Source organism: Saccopteryx leptura, chromosome 3 (genome assembly GCF_036850995.1).
Source record: "Saccopteryx leptura isolate mSacLep1 chromosome 3, mSacLep1_pri_phased_curated, whole genome shotgun sequence".
Lineage (NCBI taxonomy): Eukaryota > Metazoa > Chordata > Mammalia > Chiroptera > Emballonuridae > Saccopteryx > Saccopteryx leptura.
The window spans coordinates 284,050,205-284,070,508 of record NC_089505.1 but is presented as its reverse complement, the minus strand read 5'-3'; the positions used below and the strand labels follow the sequence as shown (position 1 = coordinate 284,070,508).

The 20,304-nt window shown below is 42.4% G+C and overlaps 1 protein-coding gene and 1 pseudogene across 6 annotated transcripts in view; one reads left to right on the top strand and one right to left on the bottom strand.

The window, feature by feature from the left end:
- The first annotated feature begins 1,264 nt into the window (after nucleotides 1-1,264).
- The window catches only part of SPAST (spastin), a 75,062-nt gene continuing 56,022 nt past the window's right edge, over nucleotides 1,265-20,304 (top strand). For 3 of the 6 annotated variants that reach the window (XM_066378573.1, XM_066378572.1, XM_066378571.1), the window contains exon 1: nucleotides 1,265-1,925. In XM_066378573.1, the coding sequence (XP_066234670.1) occupies nucleotides 1,517-1,925 (409 nt within the window). In that variant the 5' untranslated portion in view covers nucleotides 1,265-1,516. The remainder of the gene's footprint in view (nucleotides 1,926-20,304) is intronic. The other 3 variants (XM_066378569.1, XM_066378568.1, XM_066378567.1) reach the window with 1 other exon arrangement.
- Nucleotides 13,747-19,674, bottom strand: LOC136397449 (ubiquitin-conjugating enzyme E2 L3 pseudogene; annotated as a pseudogene).

The window sequence follows — 20,304 nt, the reverse complement described above, 5'->3', positions numbered from 1 at the left end:
TAGAAAAAACAGAAGAGAGAGAGAGAGAAAAAGATAGGGAAATGACTGAAGAGGGAGGAGGGAAAGAAAAAGGGAGAGGGAGAAAGAAACAAATAGAGAAATAGACTGAAGAGGTTACATTATCAAGTGACCAGTCTAGGAACCTGGCATCTCTGGGGACCTCAATGAGATGAACTGATAGACCAGCTCTAAGCGCTCAGTTCCTACAACCTTCTATCCCACTGTGTCTCCATCCAAGATTCCAGATCCTAGGAGAGTATGATTGACCTAGAATTTCCACCTCTGTGATCTGGGAGGTGGAGTTCTGTGCTTGCAGTTCACTAGAATACCTGCAGCAGGGGTGAATAGGTAGAACCCCAAAGGAAGGGACTTGGAGTAGATTAAGAAAAAAAAAAAGGGAGCCCAGTGTGGACTCCTCATTAAACCACAGGATGATTACTGTGCAAAACTTAAGAATTCCTTTATTCAACCTGACCTGGCTGTGGTGCAGTGGACAGTGTTGGACTGGGATGCAGAGGACCTAGGTTCAAAACCCTAATGTTGCTGGCTTGAGAGTGGGCTCACCAGCTTGAGCAAGGAGTCGCTGGCTTGAATCCCAAGGTCACTGGCTTGGGTCCAAGGTCGCTGGCTTGGGCAAGGTGTCACTCGCTCTGCTGTAGTCCCCCCCCCCCCCCATGAAAGCTTCTCATCTCTCTCCCTGCCTGTTTATCCCTACCTGTCCTGTCCCTCTCTCTGTCACTCACACACACACACACACACACAAATTCCCTTATTCAAATAAATTAATTCTCTAAACACCTATTTAGTTAAACGACTGTAATCCTTGAGTTAATCTCATTGAACTAACATTTTGTGATCTTTTTTCGTATATTTCTAATATCACTTTCTTCTCGGATAATTTCCAGATTGGTACCCATTGCTTTTGAGATGGAACTCAGATTAATTATCTTATGCGGAAGACTGGCAGAAAATACTGAAAGAAATACTCCTAAGAAAATGGTGACACTCTGGAAGATCGAAACCTTGATGAACAACGTTGCCGGCTAAGGAGCTCCCAAGGCTAGTGAAGAACGCTGACCCACGGTCCTTGAGGATGACGTTAAACCGAACTGCACATTGGGAACTGTAGTTCTGCAGGAAAGGGACCAAGTGGCGGACAGCGCACACGCGCACTAGGCGCTCAGGGCAACAAAGGCGGTGTACGCGCACGCGCTGGGGAAAGACTGGAGGGCGTGCGCGCGCGGCCGCGCTTTGAGCTACTAGCGGCGGCTGAGAGAACGGAGGGAGGGAGGGGCAGAAGCCACCGACCTCAGAAAGAAGAGAAGGGGTTGTGCTCCGACCGTGCAGAGAGAAAGGGGCGGGGCCAGCAGCCGGTGCGTGCAAGTGTCGAGCTCTTGGGCCCGGCCGGCGCGCGGGGGGTCTGTGCCCCTCGCAGTCCCAGGGGCCGCTGCCGTCACTTGGTCGCCGTCGATCTGCGGGAGGCGGGTTATGGCGGCTGCGGCAGTGGGAGCTGTGAATGAATTCTCCGGGTGGACGAGGGAAGAAGAAAGGCTGCGGCGGCCCCAGCAGCCCGGTGCCTGCCAGGCCTCCGCCCCCCTGCCTGGCCCCCGCCCGTCCCGCCCCCAGGCCGGCCCCTCCGCCGGAGTCGCCGCATAAACGGAACCTGTACTACTTCTCCTACCCGCTGTTCGTAGGCTTCGCGCTGCTGCGTTTAGTCGCCTTCCACCTGGGGCTCCTCTTCGTGTGGCTTTGCCAGCGCTTCTCCCGCGCCCTCATGGCCTCCAAGAGGAGCTCCCCGGCTGCGCCGGCCTCGGCCGCGCCTCCGGCGCCAGTGCCGGGCGGCGAGGCCGAGCGCGTCCGAGCCTTCCACAAACAGGCCTTCGAGTACATCTCCGTCGCCCTGCGCATCGACGAGGACGAGAAAGGTAAGCGGAGGGCTGGGGGCCAGGGACGGCGGTTGGGGGGAGAAAGCAGCGGAGGAAGGGCAGCACCTGCGTCCCTTTCCTGTGGGAGCTGGCGGTGCACCCCTGGAATTGATCCTCCCCGCGAGACCGCGTCCTCGCACTCAGACCTTCATCCTGGGCGATTCTCAGTTAAAACCTCTCCCCTTACAGGGCACCCTAGTTGTCGACTTTGTTTCAGACACCAGCCTTCCCCTACACTTCTCCAGGCCCAGGTCCCTGTGAGACAGCCAGACGTGCTGGTGACAGTGACAGTTGTCCTAGAGTGACCACAGGGATCCTTTCTAGCACTGTAAACTGTGTGGCTTCCTCTGAGCCAGGTTTCCAGAAGGTTTTGATATCGAAGAAGCTGAGACTTGTTAAAGGCTTTTAATGAAAGCAGACTACTGTAGGGTCAGGAAAAAAAAATAGTGAATTAATTTGAAAGGAACAGCTGCATATGATTACAGCTGAATTTGCATTTTTTTTAAAGTTTCATAATAGTTGCTTTATCAACATAATGACTCCTAAATATTTTTCAGTAAAGTTCTGTTTTAGCATAAAACTTTTGCCCCTGGTTAATTTGATTTTATCAAAATCAGTATTCCAGTGAAGCTTCTAAGTTTCTAAATTAAAATGTTAAATTAATAAGATAAAGGTATAAGTATCATTTTACAATAAAACTTAAAACAAAGACTTGTTTCTGAACAAAAGCAAAGATATACTTCATCCTTCAGATTTCTTTTAAGATAACAAATGTAATAAGTCTTTATGTACTAGGCACTGTGCTCTTAGCTTTACATGTGTCATCTTTTTAGTCCTCTCAGTTACATTGTGGGACGAAAAAGGTACTGTTAGTGTCGGCATTTTACAGTTGAACAAACAGGCTCAAAAGATTAAAGAAAGTCATCTAATTGGTAGTGAAAAAATTTTATGGATGATGATAAATGAAGTTAGAAGGAGTCTTACAACGTTCTGAAAATCCCTCCTTTCATCAGCAATTCCAATATGCTGAGATTCTCTTTCCCTCTAATTACCAAGGAACACTTGACTACACCTCAGTTAAGTACTCACTTGCGTTGTTCTTTTCCTTCTTTCTTTCTTTCTATTTTTTTTAAAAAAGCAATAAACACTTTATTTGTAGACTTATCTGTCCACTACCAACTCCAGAAACTTTTCTAGAGTTTCAATTTTTTTGTGTGTGGGTTTTTTGGGGTTTTTTTGTATTTTTCTGAGGTTGGAAACCGGTAGGCAGTCAGACTCCTGCATGCGCCCAACTGGGATCCACCCGGCACGCCCACCAGGGGCGATGCTCTGCCCATCTGGGGCGCCACTCCGTTGCAACCAGAGCCAGTCTAGCGCCTGAGGCAGAGGCCATGGAACCATCCCCAGCGCCCGGGCCAACTTTGCTTTTGCCTTGGCTGCAGGAGGGGAAGAGAGAGAGAGAGAGAGAGGAAGGAGAGGGGGAGGGGTGGAGAAGTAGATGGGTGCTTCTCCTGTGTGCCCTGGCCGGGAATCGAACCCGGGACTCCTGCACGCCAGGCCGACGCTCTACCACTGAGCCAACCGGGCAGGGCCAAGTTTCAGTTTTGTTGAAATCTATTTCCTTTGTGGGGCCTGGGAGTGAGAAGTAGGATGTAAAGAAAGAGGCAGGTGTTGTTCATGGTTTTGGAACCTAAGGACAGAGTGAAGGGTAAGAATTCAAGGAAGGAGACACACTTAAAAAAAGAATACCATGTATTTGTGGAAGGAAGTATTTTGTCAACTGCTTCATTCTTGACCACCTGATAGGAACATCCAAGGATCTCTTAGGGAAGATGAAAAAGGGTACCATCATTCCTTCCTAGAGAGACACTGTTTTATTGTAGAACACTATTCTAATAGGGTCTTCTGAAGTTTACTAATCTAATTCAAAGATTTTTAGAATAAAGAAACTGTGTTTAAGAGTAGATTAAATGTTGTGTTTAGGAAGAGAATGTTAGAAAACAAAGGAAATTTTAGTTAAAACTTTGTAATGGAAGTTGACTGGTATGGTAAGAGGAGAGGTCAAGGAAAAACTTAGGTATCAAAAAAAGACCCTACCATGACCAGTGGTGGCACAGTAGAATAGAGCATTGACCTGGGACACTGAGGTTCTGGGTTCAAAACCCTGAGTTCAATTGCTTGAGGGTGGAGTCATCGACATGATCCCATGGTTGCTGGCTTGTGCCCAAGGTCTCTGGCTTGAGTAAGGGGTCACTGGCTCAGATGGAGTCCCTAGGTCAAAGTGAGTATGAGAAGCAATTAAAGAACAAAGTGATACAACTATGAGTGGATGCTTCTCATCTCTCTCCCTTCCTGTCTGTCTCTTGCTTAAAAAAAAAAGAAGAAAGAAAGAAAGAAAGAAAGAAAGAAAGAAAGAAAGAGAGGGAGGGAGGGAGGAGAGAGAGAGAGAGAGAGAGAGAGAGAAAAGAAAAGAAAAGAAGAGAAGACCTTAGATTTTTGATTTAAAGAGAAATCAGTTCTGTGAGAGAAAGAAGTGACAGAAGTAGAATTCAGACCTTGGGTTTCATGCTGGTGACCTATTAGTATTATATGTATGCCTATATCTAGTATATTTAAATCATCTTAGTTTTTAAGTATAAATACTTTCAGCAATCTATGTACCCCATATTTCACCTTTTTACTGATATTTCTATTCAAAGGTTTTTGCTTTATGCTTTAGTTTCTTAAATGGATGTCAGCATGGGCTATGATAACTGTTTTAAATTCTACAACTGATGCATCATATACTAAAATAAATTAGTTCAAACAGAAACAAATTAGTTACATATTTATTTTCCTTTAAAAATGAAGTAAAACTGAGTTTATGTTGTCATGATTCTTTCCTATGTTAAGTTTTTCCTTTAGAATGTTGAAAGTTTTTACCTTAGTCTTAATCTAGTAGTTTTAAGAGAGTTCACATTTGACGTCTATTTTCTTCTCAGCCGTCCTAGACAATACAAAACTTAATTGCGTTCTCCCTCTTTTCCACTGCATTAAATAATATATGAGCAAATAGAAGTGAATTGTTATTCAGTCTTTAAAGGTTTCCTAACTCTATGGTAAACCATGGAGGGGCTTGTAATGTCATGTACTGCCATTCCCCTCAGCAACTTGACCTAGCTTCTTTTTCTTTTTAACTTTTTATTTATTGATTTTACAGAAAGGAGAGAAAGAAAGGGTGGGGGGAGTGGGAAGCATCAAATAATAGTTGCTTCTCCTATGTGTCTTGACCAGACAAGCCCAGGGCTTTGAAATAGCAATCTCAGCATTCCACATTCCAGGTCAACACCTTATCCACTGTGCCACCACAGGTCAGGCTTGACTTAGCTTCTAAATGTACTTTGTTTATTTGTTTTTTGACAGAGAGAGTCGGAAAGAGGGACAGATAGGGACAGACAGAAAGGGAGAGAGACGAGAATCATCAATTCTTTGTTGTAGCACCTTTATTTTTCATTGATTGCTTTCTCGTATGTGCCTTGACCCAGAGAGCCACTTTATTTCATCAGGTTAAGTGGGTTTTTTCAGATTCTAGTGGCGTTAACTGAAACATTTGGTACCTTGAAATAAAGACCAAATTAACTCTTGTTTTAATAGTTATAAATATTGTTAATGTGGTGACCATGTTTATTTTTAATTCCATTCTTTTGTTATAGTCAACTTTGACACTGAATTTATATAAAGATCTAAGTTTGAAAGCGAACTACTTTAAATAGAGAAGAATACAGCAAATTCTGTTTACCTAACATAGGAGTATGTGAGGTCTATTCATTAAAGCAAACATTTATTGGATACCAGTTAATTTGCACAGCCTTGCATTCTAGATGTTACCTGAGAAAAACTTCCTCTCTAGTGAGATGTGTTAAGACAACATTTGTTATGAATAAATAAGTATATATTTTCATGTATGTAATGTATCCCTCATTTTTTTTCAAGGAATTAAATAGTTTTGTGGATATTAAATTGTTGAATATCCTTTGAAAACTGATAACCTATGATAGTCATTATAATATATAGAATATATGGAAAACTGAAATTTAAAGAGTGAACTCATAGCTGAACCAGAAACAGAGTTTAGGTGAACAAACTCATAATTTTATACTTTTTGTTTTATGCTAAGCAGGTTCTGTTTTATAATGCTAATACTGGGCCCCTTGGGTACTTGGGAGAAAAGAAAAAGTTGTAATAGTGGTTCTTTAGATTAACCAGAACATGACCTAACATGTTTCACATGGCTCCTGCAGGTAGACAAGTGTGGGATTTCATAGGTATTACATTGGTACCTATGAAGGTAGGTGTGGTTCCATCACCTCAAGAATGTAGGACTTGACAGTAAAGGTCCAAAATGTTATATCAAAGAGAGTTTCTCAGGATGATGTAGGGCTGAAGAATCTAGCACCAAGGACATATTGTGTAAAAATCTTTTTCAATTTATTTCTTGTCAGTTTATATTAAAATACCAGGGTGTTTTTTTTTTAATTTTATTTTATTTTATTTATTCATTTTAGAGGAGAGAGAGAGAGAGAGAGAGAGAGAGAGAGAGAAGGGGGAGGAGCTGGAAGCATCAACTCCCATATGTGCCTTGACCAGGCAAGCCCAGGGTTTTGAACCGGCGACCTCAGCATTTCCAGGCCGACGCTTTATCCACTGCGCCACCACAGGTCAGGCCAAAATACCAGGTTTTATAAAAAATAAAATTTCTTTTAAGTGAGGGGAGGGGAGACAGAGAGACAGACTCTCCCATGCACCCCAACTGCGATCCACCAGGCAAGCTCCATACAGGGCAGTGTTCTGCCCATCTTGGACCATTGCTTGGCAACCAAGCTATTTTTATCACTTGAAATGGAGGCTATACAGAACCATCCTTGTACCCAGGCCCAGTGCACTCCAGCCAATTGAGCCATGGCTGCAGGGGGGAAGAGAGAGAGAGATAGAGGAGGGGGATAGGTGGAGAAGCAGATAGATGCTTCTCCTGTGTGCCCTGACCAGGAATCAAACCTGGGACATCCACACACTGGGCTGATGCTCCACCACTGAGCCAACCAACCAGGGAAAAAATAAATTTTCATATAATTTTTTAAATTTCATATAATTCATCCTTGGACTTTATTTAAAACATACACAAAATTAGGGATTGAAGTAATTTGAGTATGGGTTTCAGTCTTTGTGCAGACTGGCCTAGATCATAACTCTTCAGAGATACAGAGTCCCCCCCAAAATCCTGGGATCTTTGCCACTACTTCTCCTGGACATTCCCTAGAATTTATTTTTGGTCAGCTTGGTTCCATGAGTTTCTTGACAGCTCTGCTTAGTTTCTTTTTTATTTTATTTTATTATTTTATTTTTTTACAGGGTCAGAGAGAGAGTCAGATAGAGGGATAGATAGGGGCAGACAGACAGAACGGAGAGAGATGAGAAGCATCAATCATCAGTTTTTTGTTGCGACACCGTAGTTGTTCATTGATTGCTTTCTCATATGTGCCATGACCGCGGGCCTTCAGCAGACTGAGTAACCCCTCGCTTGAGCCAGTGACCTTGGGTCCATGCTAGTGAGCTTTTTTGCTCAAGCCAGATGAGCCCATGCTCAAGCTGGCTATCCTGGGGTCTCGAACCTGGGTCCTAGGCATCCCAGTCCGACGCTCTATCCACTGCGCCACCGCCTGGTCAGGCTCCGCTTAGTTTCTTGATCACTTTTGCTTTTAGAATTGGCAGTTGCTTCAAGCAGGAAATTGCCCCAAATGCCAGGCTCACCACTGCTGGCTTTTCTCTTTTCTACATTTTGGTGATTTTTACTCTTTTTGAAAACTCCAACCTTGAAAGAGATATTTTTAAAAATATTTTTCTAGGCCCTGGCCGATTGGCTCAGTGGTAGAGCATTGGCCTGGTGTGCAGGAGTCCTGGGTTCGATTCCTGGCCAGGGCACACAGGAGAAGCGCCCATCTGCTTCTCCACCCCTCCCCCTCTCCTTCCTCTCTGTCTCTCTCTTCCCCTCCTGCAGCCGAGGCTCCTTGGAGCAAAGTTGGCCCGGGCGCTGAGGATGGCTCTATGGCCTCTGCCTCAGGCACTAGAATGGCTCTGGTTGCAACAGAGCGATGCCCCAGATGGGCAGAGCATCGCCCCCTGGTGGGCATGCCAAGTGGATCCCGGTCGGGCGCATGCGGGAGTCTGTCTGACTGCCTCCCTGTTTCCAACTTCAGAAAAATACAAAAAAATAATTTTTTTTTTCTAGCTTTTCTCTTCTAATCTTACTCTTGTGATACAAATTTTAGTACTGGTATAATAATCCAAGCTACAACAAATGTTCTTATACATAAATATTGGAGTATTGCACTTTTTAGAAATTAGATTTATTGTGCTATAATTTACATACAGTAAAATTTGCCCTAAATTTAGGGGGCTGTAATTCAGTGAATTTTGACAGTTTCATAACCATCACTACAATTAATATATTGAATATTTTATCACCCAAGAAGCTTTCTTTATTTTCTTTCTTTCTTTATTTTTTTTCTGAAGCTGGAAACAGGGAGAGACAGACAGACTCCCGCATGCACCCGACCGGGATCGACCCGGCACACCCACCAGGGGCGACGCTCTGCCCACCAGGGGGCGACACTCTGCCCCTCCGGGGCGTCGCTCTGCCGCGACCAGAGCCACTCTAGCGCCTGGGGCAGAGGCCAAGGAGCCATCCCCAGCGCCCGGGCCATCTTTGCTCCAGTGGAGCCTTGGCTGCGGGAGGGGAAGAGAGACACAGAGAGGAAGGAGGGGGGGGGGTGGAGAAGCAAATGGGCGCTTCTCCTATGTGCCCTGGCCGGGAATCGAACCCGGGTCCCCCGCACACCAGGCCGACGCTCTACTGCTGAGCCAACCGGCCAGGGCCCCAAGAAGCTTTCTTTTGTAGTCAACCCCCTATCTTTCCTCTTAGACCCTGGCAATCACTCATCTGATTTGTTCCTATAGTTTTGTCTTCACCAAATGTCATATAAATGAAATCAATTGTACAGTATACAGCAGGGGTCCCCAAACTTTTTACGCAGAGGGCCAGTTCATTGTCCCTCAGACCGTTGGAGGGCCGGACTATAAAAAAACTATGAACAAATCCCTATGCACACTGCACATATCTTATTTTAAAATAAAAAAACAAAACGGGAACAAATACAATATTTAAAATAAAGAGCAAGTAAATTTAAATCAACAAACTGACCAGTATTTCAATGGGAACTATGCTCCTCTCACTGACCACCAATGAAAGAGGTGTCCCTTCCAGAAGTGCGGCGGGGGCTGGATAAATGGCCTCAGGGGGCCGCATGCGGCCCGTGGGCTGTAGTTTGGGGACCCCTGGTATACAGGGTGTCCTCGGGTTATGACATGTTCCTTTCCTACGATGATGATGTAACCGGAATTTTAGTGTAAGTTGAAACACACCCTAGCCTGTCACTTACCTATCCTAACACAGTTGTAAAATCATAATCTATAACATAAAAACACAACTAAGTCACAGAAAAAGAAAAAGGACATAAATATACTGTACTGTACATTGTACTGCATATTCTTCCACTGTGTGCAACCAAACTAGTTCATCGACATAGTCCGTGAGTATGATGCTAACAGCATAAGCCAAAACACTGGCATCTCAGTTTTTTTAACTTTTTATGGAGACTGTTGTAACCCAAGGACCCCCTATAGCCTTTAGTATCTAGTTTCTTTCACTTACCATGTTTCTGAGATTCATCTATGTTGCTACATGTATCTGTAGTTTGTAGTTTGTTCATTTGTATTGCTTAGTGTTCTGTGTATGGATGTACCAGTTTGGTAATTTATTCAATAGATGATGGCCATCTGGGTTGTTTTCAGTTTTTAGCTCTTATGAATAAAACTGCTATAAATATTCATGTACAGTTCATTAATCTTTTCATTTCTTTGGGTAAATACGTATATACAAAGGGTAGCTGGGTCATGTGGTGAATACGTGTTGATGTCATAAGAAACTACCAAATTCTTTTCGAAAGTGGCAGTATTTTAAGTTTTACATTTAGTTCTATGATCTATTTCAAGTTAATCTTTGTCACATGAAGGTTTTGTTTTTGTTCATGGGTACATCATTTTTTGAGAAGGGTCTTTCTCCATTGAATTACCTAGTTGTCTTTGTCAGAGTCAGTCGATGTATGTGTAGGTCAGACTTTCTCTTCTCTTCCATTGACCCATATGTCTGTCCTTTTTCCCATAGTTTTATACTTTTAGATAAGAAATATCTATTTGTATTTTACATTGTGCTGACTTAGGAGATTTAAATAATGCAGTAAATCAACTACTTGTTACCAAAAAATATTAGGTACTTGAGTAATTACTGAGGTGGGAATTTATTTGTAATCAGTTATCTCAGTTGCCTACAGGAATGCACTGAGAACTTTTGGTTCAGATGTTGCCAATAAGAACTGTCATACACTGCTGTTACAGGTTTAAATTGATACAAGCACTCTTTTTTTTTTTTTTTTTTTGTATTTTTCCGAAGCTGGAAACGGGGAGAGACAGCCAGACAGACTCCCGCATGCGCCCGACCGGGATCCACCCGGCACGCCCACCAGGGGCAATGCTCTGCCCACCAGGGGGCGATGCTCTGCCCCTCTGGGGCGTCGCTCTGCCGCGACCAGAGCCACTCTAGTGCTCGGGGCAGAGGCCAAGGAGCCATCCCCAGCGCCCGGACCATCTTTGCTCCAATGGAGCCTTGGCTTGCGGGAGGGGAAGAGAGAGACAGAGAAGGAGGGGGGTGTGGAGAAGCAAATGGGCGCCTCCCCCATGTGCCCTAGCCGGGAATCGAACCCGGGTCCCCCGCACGCCAGGCCGACGCTCCACCACTGAGCCAACCGGCCAGGGCCTGATACAAGCACTCGTAAAAAGCAAGTTATAGGTTTCTGGTGAATGGAGAATAAGTGATGAGCTGTGACTCATCTGTTCTACCTTTTTTTTTTTTTAAGATTTTATTTATTCACTTTAGAGAGGGGAGAGAGAGAGAAAGAGAGGAGAGAGTATAGAGCAGGAAGCATCAATTCCCTTAAGTGCCTTGACCCGGCAAGCCCAGGGTTTCAAATCCTCAACCTCAGCGTTCCAGGTCGATGCTTTATCCACTGCGCCACCACAGGTCAGGCCATCTATATACCCTAGAGCAGGGGTCCCCAAACTATGGCCCGCGGGCCGCATGTAGCCCCCTGAGACCATTTATCCAGCCCCCACCGCACTTCCGGAAGGAGCACCTCTTTCATTGGTGGTCAGTGAGAGGAGCATAGTTCCCATTGAAATACTGGTCAGTTTGTTGATTTAAATTTACTTGTTCTTTATTTTAAATATTGTATTTGGTCCCGTTTTGTTTTTTTACTTTAAAATAAGATATGTGCAGTGTGCATAAGGATTTGTTCATAGTTTTTTTCATAGTCTGGCCCTCCAACGGTCTGAGGGACAGTGAACTGGCCCCCTGTGTAAAAAGTTTGGGGACCCTTACCCTAGAGACACTGGCATGAATACATAAGGAGACAAGCACAAGAATGTTTATTGTAGCATTATTTAAGATATTGAAAAACTGGAAACAACCTACCATATTTTTCGCTCCATAAGACACACCTGAGCATAAGACACACCTAGTTTTTTTTTGTTTGTTTGCTTTTTTTTGACACACCTAGACTTTTAGGGGGGAAAATAAGAAAAAAATATTCTGAACCAAATGGTGTGTTAAAATATTTAATAAAATACCATATTTTTCTTTTTATAAGATGCACAGGCATTTTCCCCTCCACTTTTTTTGGGGGGGGAGTGCATCTTATGGAGTGAAAAATATGGTAAGTATCTTTTACTTAGGTTGTTGAATAAGTTACTGGATGATATAAGATACTATACAGAAGTCAAAAAGAATGAACTAGATCTCTATACAACAAACTAGATCTCAAGCAGTGCAATTTTTGAAAATAAAACAGTTGAGCCTGACCAGGTGGTGGTGCAGTAGATAGAGCATTGGACTGGGATACGGAGGACCCAGGTTCAAAACCCCAACGTCGCTGGCTTGACCCTGGTGTTATCTGATTTGAGCGAGGCTCACCAGCTTGAACCCAAGGTCGCTGGCTCAAGCAAGGGGTCACTCGGTCTGCTGTAGCCCCCTGGTCAAGGCACATATGAGAAAGCAATCAATGAACAACTAAGGTGCCACAACGGAGAATTGATGCTTCTCATCTCTCTTCTTTACTGTCTGTCCCTCCCTCTGTCTCTGTCACAAAAACAAAAAACAAAACAATAGAAATAAAACAGTTAAAGGAAAACACCAAAAATAGAATAGGAACAGAAAAACATGTACAGTGGTGCCTTGAGATACGAATTTAATTCATTCTGTAACCGAGCTTGTAAGTCAGTCAACTCGTATATCAAACTGCTGATACTGGACCCGTGTGCCAACGCGCCAACTAGTGGCAGCTTCTTGAATCACGACTCATATCTTGGAATTTCGCTCGGATCTTGAAAAAAATGCGGAACGAGTTGTAGCTCGTATCTTAAAAAAAATCATATGTTGCCTGACCAGGAGGTGGTGCAGTGGATAGAGTGTTGAACTGGGATGCAGAGGACCCAGGTTCGAGACCCTGAGGTCGCCAGCTTCAGCATGAGCTCATCTGGTTTGAACAAAAGCCCAACAGCTTGAACCCAAGGTCACTGGCTCCAGCAAGGGGTTACTCAGTCTGCTGAAGGCCCGCAGTCGAGGCACATATGAGAAAGCAATCAATGAACAACTAAGGTGTTGCAATGTGCAATGAAAAACTAATGATTGATGCTTCTCATCTCTCTCCATTCCTGTCTGTCTGTCCCTGTCTATCCCTCTCTCTGACTCACTCTCTCTCTGTAAAAAATAAATAAATTAAAAAAAAAATTGTATGTTGGTCTGTTCGTATCTCAAGGTACCGCTGTACTAGAAATATACACACTGAGTTCATGATAGTGGTTTCTGGAAAGGAAAGGAGCATTGGAATAGGATGAGGTATAAAATAGGAACTTCTGTTATATCCGTTAGATTGTATTTTAAGAATTTTTAAGCAAATATGACATTATTAATATTCCCACCACTGGAATGTAAATGGTATTTTACTATTTTCTGTAATTTCTCTCTTTTTTCAAATTAAAGAAACAAAAACACATGTAAACAGGTATTTTCTTCATAAAAAATGAGAAGGTAAGCATTCAGGTATTTTGAGTTGATTTACAATAAATTGTTAGTATGTATAATTTCTTCATGTGCTATTATCAAGTATTTATTGAGCACTTGTACCTTGTTCCAGGAATTAGTAAGTGATTTGTTTATTTATTAATTTTAGCGAGAAAGATAAGAGAGAGGGACAGACAGGAAGGGAGAGAGATGAGGATCAGCAATTCTTCATTGCGGTACCTTAGTAGTTCATTGATTGCTTTCTCATATGTGCCTTGATTGGGGGGGGGGGGTTTACAGCAGAGCTAGTGACCCCTTGCTCAAGCCAGCGACCTTTGGGCTTAAGCCAGCAACCATGGGATCATGTCTATGACCCCTTGTTCAAGCCAGCAACCCCACACTCAAACTGGTGAGCCCACGCCAAGCCAGTGACCTCGGGGCTTCGAACCTGGGTTCTCTGTGTCCCAGGCCGACTCTCTATCCACTGTGCCACCACCTGGTCAGGTTAGTTAGTGATTTATTTTTAGGGTGGAGGAAGGGATAGAGGATTAAGTGGTACATATTAATACATAAATAAAGGAATAGCATTTCTTTTTCTTTCTTTTTTTTTTTTTTAGAACATCTTAAATTTTTAATCCTTTCTTTACAGGTTACCTAGATCACTTTTGATTAAGAAAACTGTAGAAAGTTAGTAACTGCCACAAGCGAACACCAGGCGGTGGCACCTGTCAATTTTCCACAGAGTCCTGCTTTGCGGGGTGTCTCAATGCACTGCTCGGGGTCTCTGCTCACACTCGCTGGAATCAATTGTGGCAGATTTTAGTCCACAGGTCGCTTTTCCCCATATTTCTTTGTAAACTCTTCAGCATTCTTACAGAATTTTTTACGGTCCTTAGAGTATTCTTCAGCTAGGTCAGCCCGAAGTGGGTGCTCGGGCTGGGGGTCATTCACCAGTGCTATGAGGGACTGGATTACTTGGTCGGTTTTGGTTGCTGGCTTCCAGTTTTCAGCACTAATTACTGGCAGGCAGACCTGCCCCTTTTCATCGATGTTGGGATGATAGATCTTTGTTTTAAATATGATCTTCAGTGGTTTGAATGGGTATTCTGCTGGAAAGTTTATTTCGATTCTGAAGGCCCCCTTATCATAGGGAGGGTTGTCAGGAACAATAAGCCCTTGCCAAGTCAATAAATTAGCTTCATCAACCTGGATGTTAACGGAAGTTTTTCATTCCACATTTGCGGATTTCTTCAAGCTCCTTCATCAGCCTCCTGCTAGCCGCCAACTTGGATCTGGTGCTCGGAATAGCATTTCTTAGTTGTATGTATTATTTATAATACTTCATGTTATCAAGAGAGTCATGATAGTTTGATTTCTGAAGTTTCAGATACTAATGACAAGGGAATTTTTGTTTGATTAAATAGGGGCTTGAGTTGGGAAAAGATAAAACTCTGGTCTAATAGATGATTCTCACTATAACTTTACTACACTCTGTATTAACTACTTAGTGGCTTTGCATATTTTAAGTACTAAAAAATTAATTTTTTTTGTATGTGTATTTTTCTGAAGTTGGAAGCGGGGAGGCAGTCAGACAGACTCCTGCATGTGCCTGACTGGGATCCACCTGGCATGCCCACCAGGGGGCGATGCTCTGCCCACCTGGGGCGTTGCTCTGTTGCAACCAGAGCCATTCTAGCGCCTGAGGCAGAGGCCATAGAGCCACCCTCAGCGCCTGGGCCAACTTTGCTCCAATGGAGCCTTGGCTGTGGGAGGGGAAGAGAGAGACAGAGAGGAAGGAGAGGGGGAGGGGTGGAGAAGCAGATGAGCGCTTCTCCTGTGTGCCCTGGCTGGGAATCGAACCCAGGACTCCTGCACGCCAGGCCGAAGCTCTACCACTGAGCCAACCGGCCAGGGCTTAAAAAATTAATTTTTGAGAACAGTGAGGTTTACAAATGAACAATCTAACCTTACATCTAAAAGAACTATGAAAAGAACAACAAAGCCGTGTAAGAGTAAGTAGAAGGAAGTGATAAAAATTAGAGCAGAAATAAATGATATAGAACCTAAAAAAATAATAATAATACAAAAGCTCATTGAAACCAAGAGCAGGTTTTTGAAAGTATAAACAAGATTGACAAGCCTTTAACCAGATTTATAAAGAAAAAAGAGGATCCAAATAAATAAAATCAGAAATGAAAGGAGAAAGAACAACTGACAGCACAGATATACAAAAGATTGTAAGAAAATGCTTTGAACATCTAATAAAAGGTACACAAAACTAGATTATGTTATAAGAAAGTTTTAAAATACTAAAGAAAAAATATTAAATAACACCTGACAAAAAACAATACAAGTTGTTACCCTGGTTGTTTGGCATTTTTTCTCTTTACATTATATGTTTGTTCATTGCAATAACAAACATGAGGGAATTAAAATGTACTATTTTATCAAGGAATAATGAGTTTTATGAAATGAATAAATATTACAAGCAAAAAAAAATTATGAACATCTGTATGCCAACAAATTGGATAATCTAGATGAAATGGATAAATTCCTAGAAACATATAATCTTACAAAACTGAATCAGGAACAATCAGAAAATCTGAATAGACCAATTACACATAATGAAATGGAAGCAGTAGTCAAAAAACTTCCAGCAAACAAAAGTCCTAGACCAAATTGCTGCACAGGCAAATTTTACCAAACATTCAAAGAACTAACACTTATCCTTCTCAAACTATTCCAGAAGACTCCCAAGGTCATTTTATGAAGCCAGAATTATTCTACTTCCAAAACCAGATAAAGACACGATAAAGAAAGAAAATTAAGGGCCGATATTCCTGATGAACATAGATGCAAATATCCTCAACAAAATATGAGCAAACCAGATCCAACAATATATTAAAAAGACCATAACTGCCATGGCCAGATAGCTCAGTTGGTTAGAGAGCATCATCCCAACGCCCAGAGATTGCCGGTGTGATCCCTGGGTAGGGCATGTACAGAAGCAGATTGATGTTTCTGTCTCTCTCTCCCCTTTCCTCTCTCTCAAATCAATTTTTAAAAAATCATAACCATGGTCAAGTAGGATTTCTTCTGGGGATTTAAGGTTAGTACAGTATTTACAAATCAATAAGTGTGATATACCACATAAACAAAATGAAGGATAAAAAAAAATCATAGGATCATATCAATAGATACAGAAAAAGTGTTAGATAAAATCCAACACCAATTTATGATAGCAACTCTCGGCACAGTGGGGCTAGAGAAAACATGCCTCAACAAAGTAAGGGCCATATATAACAAACCCACAGCCAACATGATACCTAAAAAGGAAAAACTAGAAGCGTTTTCCTTAAGATCAGGTACAAGACAGGGATGTACACTTTTACCACTCTTATTCAGCAAAGTACTGGAAGTTCTAGCACAGCAATCAGACAAGAAGAAGAAATAAAAGGCATTCAGATTGGAAAGGAAGAAGTAAAACTGTCATTATTTGCAGATGGCATGATACTGTATATAGGAAACTAAAGACTCCATCAGAAAACTACTAGAACTGATAAATGAATTGAGAAAAGTAGCAGGATAAAAAATTAATATTCAGATATAGATGGCATTTTTTTAAACTTTATTTATTCATTTTTTAGAGAGGAGAGAGTGAGTGAGAGAGAGAGAGAGAGAGAGAAGGGAGGAGCAGGAAGCATCAACTCCCATATGTGCCTTGACCAGGCAAGCCCAGGGTTTTGAACCAGCGACCTCAGCATTCCAGGTTGAAGCTTTATCCACTGCGCCACCACAGGTCAGGCTAGATGGCATTTTAATACACCAATAATGAACAATCAGAAAGAGAAACTAAGAAAAAATCCCGTATACAGTTGCAAAACAACAAAAAAGTACCTAGAAATATTTTTTTTTTTAAAGTTTACAGTCCTGGCCGATTGGCTCAATGGATAGAGTATTGGCCTGGTGTATGGATATCCTGGGTTTGATTCCTGATCAGGGCACACAAAAGAAGTGACCATCTGCTTCTCTCCCCCTTCCTCTCTCCCTTCTCTTCCTCTTCCCCTCCTGCAGCTATTTCGTTGATTGGTTACAGCATCAGTCTGGGCACTGAGGATAGCTTGGTTGGTCTGAGCATGTCAACTTCAAGTACTAAAAATAGCTTGGTTGTTGTGAGCATCAGCCCCAGAAAGGGGTTGCCAGGATTTGGGGCACATACAGGAGTCTGTCTCACTATCTCCCCTCCTCTCACTTAAAAAAAATTTTTTCCCCATTGATTTGAGAGAGAGAGAGAGAGAGAGAGAGAGAGAGGCATCAGCTCGTTTCACTTAGTTGTTCCATTTAGTTGTGTACTCATTGATTGCTTCCCCTGTTTGCCCTGACTGGAGGTTGAACCACAAGCTCTGGTGCTTCAGGTCAGTGTTTTATCCACTGAGCCAACTGGCCAGGGCCCTTAGGCATACATTTAACCAAGGAAGTAAAAGATCTGTACTTGGAAAATTATGAAGAAAGAAATTGAGAAAGATATAAATAAGTTGAAGCATATACTGTGTTCATGGATAGCAAAAATTAACATCATTAAAATGTCTATACTACCCAAAGCAATCTACAGAATCAATGCAATTACTCTCAGAATATTTCGCAGTGCCCTGGCAGGATAGCTCGGTAGGTTAGAGCAGCAGTCCCCAACCTTTTTTGGGCCATGGACTGGTTTAATGTCAAAGTATTTTCACTGACCGGCCTTTTGGGTGGGATGGATAAATGTATCACATGACCAAGACAAGCGTCAAGAGTGAGTCTTAGACGGATGTAACAGAGGGATTCTGGTCATTTTAAAAAAATAAAACATCGTTCAGACTTAAATATAAATAAAACGGAAATAATGTAAGTTATTTATTCTTTCTCTGTGGACCGGTACCAAATGGCCCACGGACCAGTACCAGTCTGCGGCCCGGGGGTTGGGGACCACTGGGTTAGAGTATCATCCTGAAGCACAGAGGTTGCTGATTTGATCCCTGTTCTGGGCACATACAGGGACAGATATTCTTGTCTCTCTCCTGCTCTCTCCTTTCTCTCTAAAAATCAATTAAATCAACATTAAAAATATTTCACTGAACTAGAACAAATATTCAAAAAATGTATATGTAGCCACAAAAGACCCCAAATAGCCTCAGCAATCTTAAGACAGAAGAACAAAGTTGGAGGTATGCAACCTGTTAATCAAACTATACTACAATATGCCATAATAATCAAAACAGCATGGTACTGGCATTAAAACAAAAAGAGATCAGTAGAAGAGAATAGAGAACCTAGAAATCCCATGCCTTTATGGTCAATATGTGACAAAGGAGGCAAGAACATACAATGGGGTAAAGACAGTCTGAACAGATTGTCTTTATTATTGAACAATAAATGGTGCTGGGAAAATTGGACAGATAAATGAAAAAAAAATGAAACTAGACTACCTCTTTACAACATACACAAGAATAAACTCAAAATGGATTAAAGACTTAAATTTTGTTAGACTTGTGATATATCTCCTTGGGAAAGGGGAACAAAAGAAAACAATAAGCTTGGCTCAGTGGTAGAGCATCGGCCTGGCATGTGGAAGTCCTGGGTTCGATTCCCGGTCAGGGCACACAGAAGAAGTACCCATCTGCTTCTCCACCATCCCCCCTCTCGCTTCTCTCTCTCTCCTCTCTCTAAAATGAAAAAAAAAATTAAAAAAAAAGAAAGAAAACAATAAACATAACTACATTAGACTAAAATTTTTTTGCATAGTAAAGCAAGCCAAAAACAAAATGAAAAGATAACCCACTGGGAGAACATATTTGCCAGTGATACATCTGATAAAGGGTTAATATCCAAAATATTATAAAGTATAGTAATATCCAAAATACTATAAGGTATGTTATAAAGTATAGTATAAAGAACTTATAAAGTTTAGTACCAAAAAAACCCCCAAGCAAACCAATTTTTTTTTTTTTTTTTTTTTTTTTACAGTGACAGAGTCAGAGAGAGGGGTAGATAGGGACAGACAGACAGGAACGGAGAGAGATGAGAAGCATCAATCATTAGTTTTTTGTTGCAACACCTTAGTTGTTCATTGATTGCTTTCTCATATGTGCCTTGACCGTGGGGCTGCAGCAGACCAAGTAACCCCTTGCTTGAGCCAGCGACCTTGGGTCCAAGCTGGTGAGCTTTGCTCAAACCAGATAAGCCCATGCTCAAGCTGGTGACCTCAGGGTCTCGAACCTAGGTCTTTTGCATCCCAGTCCAACGTTCCATCCACTGTGCCACCACCCAGTCAGGCAAAAAACCAAGCAAACCAATTTTAAAATGGGCATAGGACCTGAATAGACACTTCTCCAAAGAGTAAAAATGGCCAATGGACATGTGAAAAGATGTTCAACATCACTAATCATCAGAGAAGTACAAAGTAAAACCACAGTGAGGTATCATCTCACACCTGTCAGAAGGGCTGTCATCACAAATCAACAAACAAGTGTTCTCAGGAATGTGGAGAATAGGAATGCTCATGCCCTGTTGGTGAGAATGCAGATGGGTGCAGCCACTATGGAAAACAACATGGAGTTTCCTCAAAAAATGGAACTGCTGCTTGACTGGGCGGTGGCGCAGTGGATAGAGCATCGGACTGGGATGTGGAAGACCCAGGTTCGAGACCCCGAGGTCACCAGCTTGAGCGTGGGCTCCTCTGGCTTAAGCAAAAAAAAAAAAAAATAGTTCACCAGCTTGGACCCAAGGTCACTGGCTCGAGCAAGGGGTTACTCGGTCTGCTGAAGGCCCACAGTCAAGGCACATATGAGAAAGCAATCAATGAACTAAGGTGTCAAAACGAAAAACTGATGATTGATGCTTCTCATCTCTCTCCGTTCCTTTCTGTCTGTCCCTGTCTATCCCTCTCTCTGACTCTATCTCTGTCCCTGTATTAAAAAAAAAAAAAAAATGGAACTGCCTTCTGACCCAGTGATTCAATTTCTGGGAATATATGCAAAAAAATCTGTAACTGATTCGAAAGAATATATGCACCCCTATGTTCACTGCAGTGCTGTTTACAATAGCCAAGATTTGGAAGCAGCGCAAGTGCCCACCAGGAGATAAGTGGATAAAAATGCTATGGTAAATTTTACACAGTGGAATACTACAACA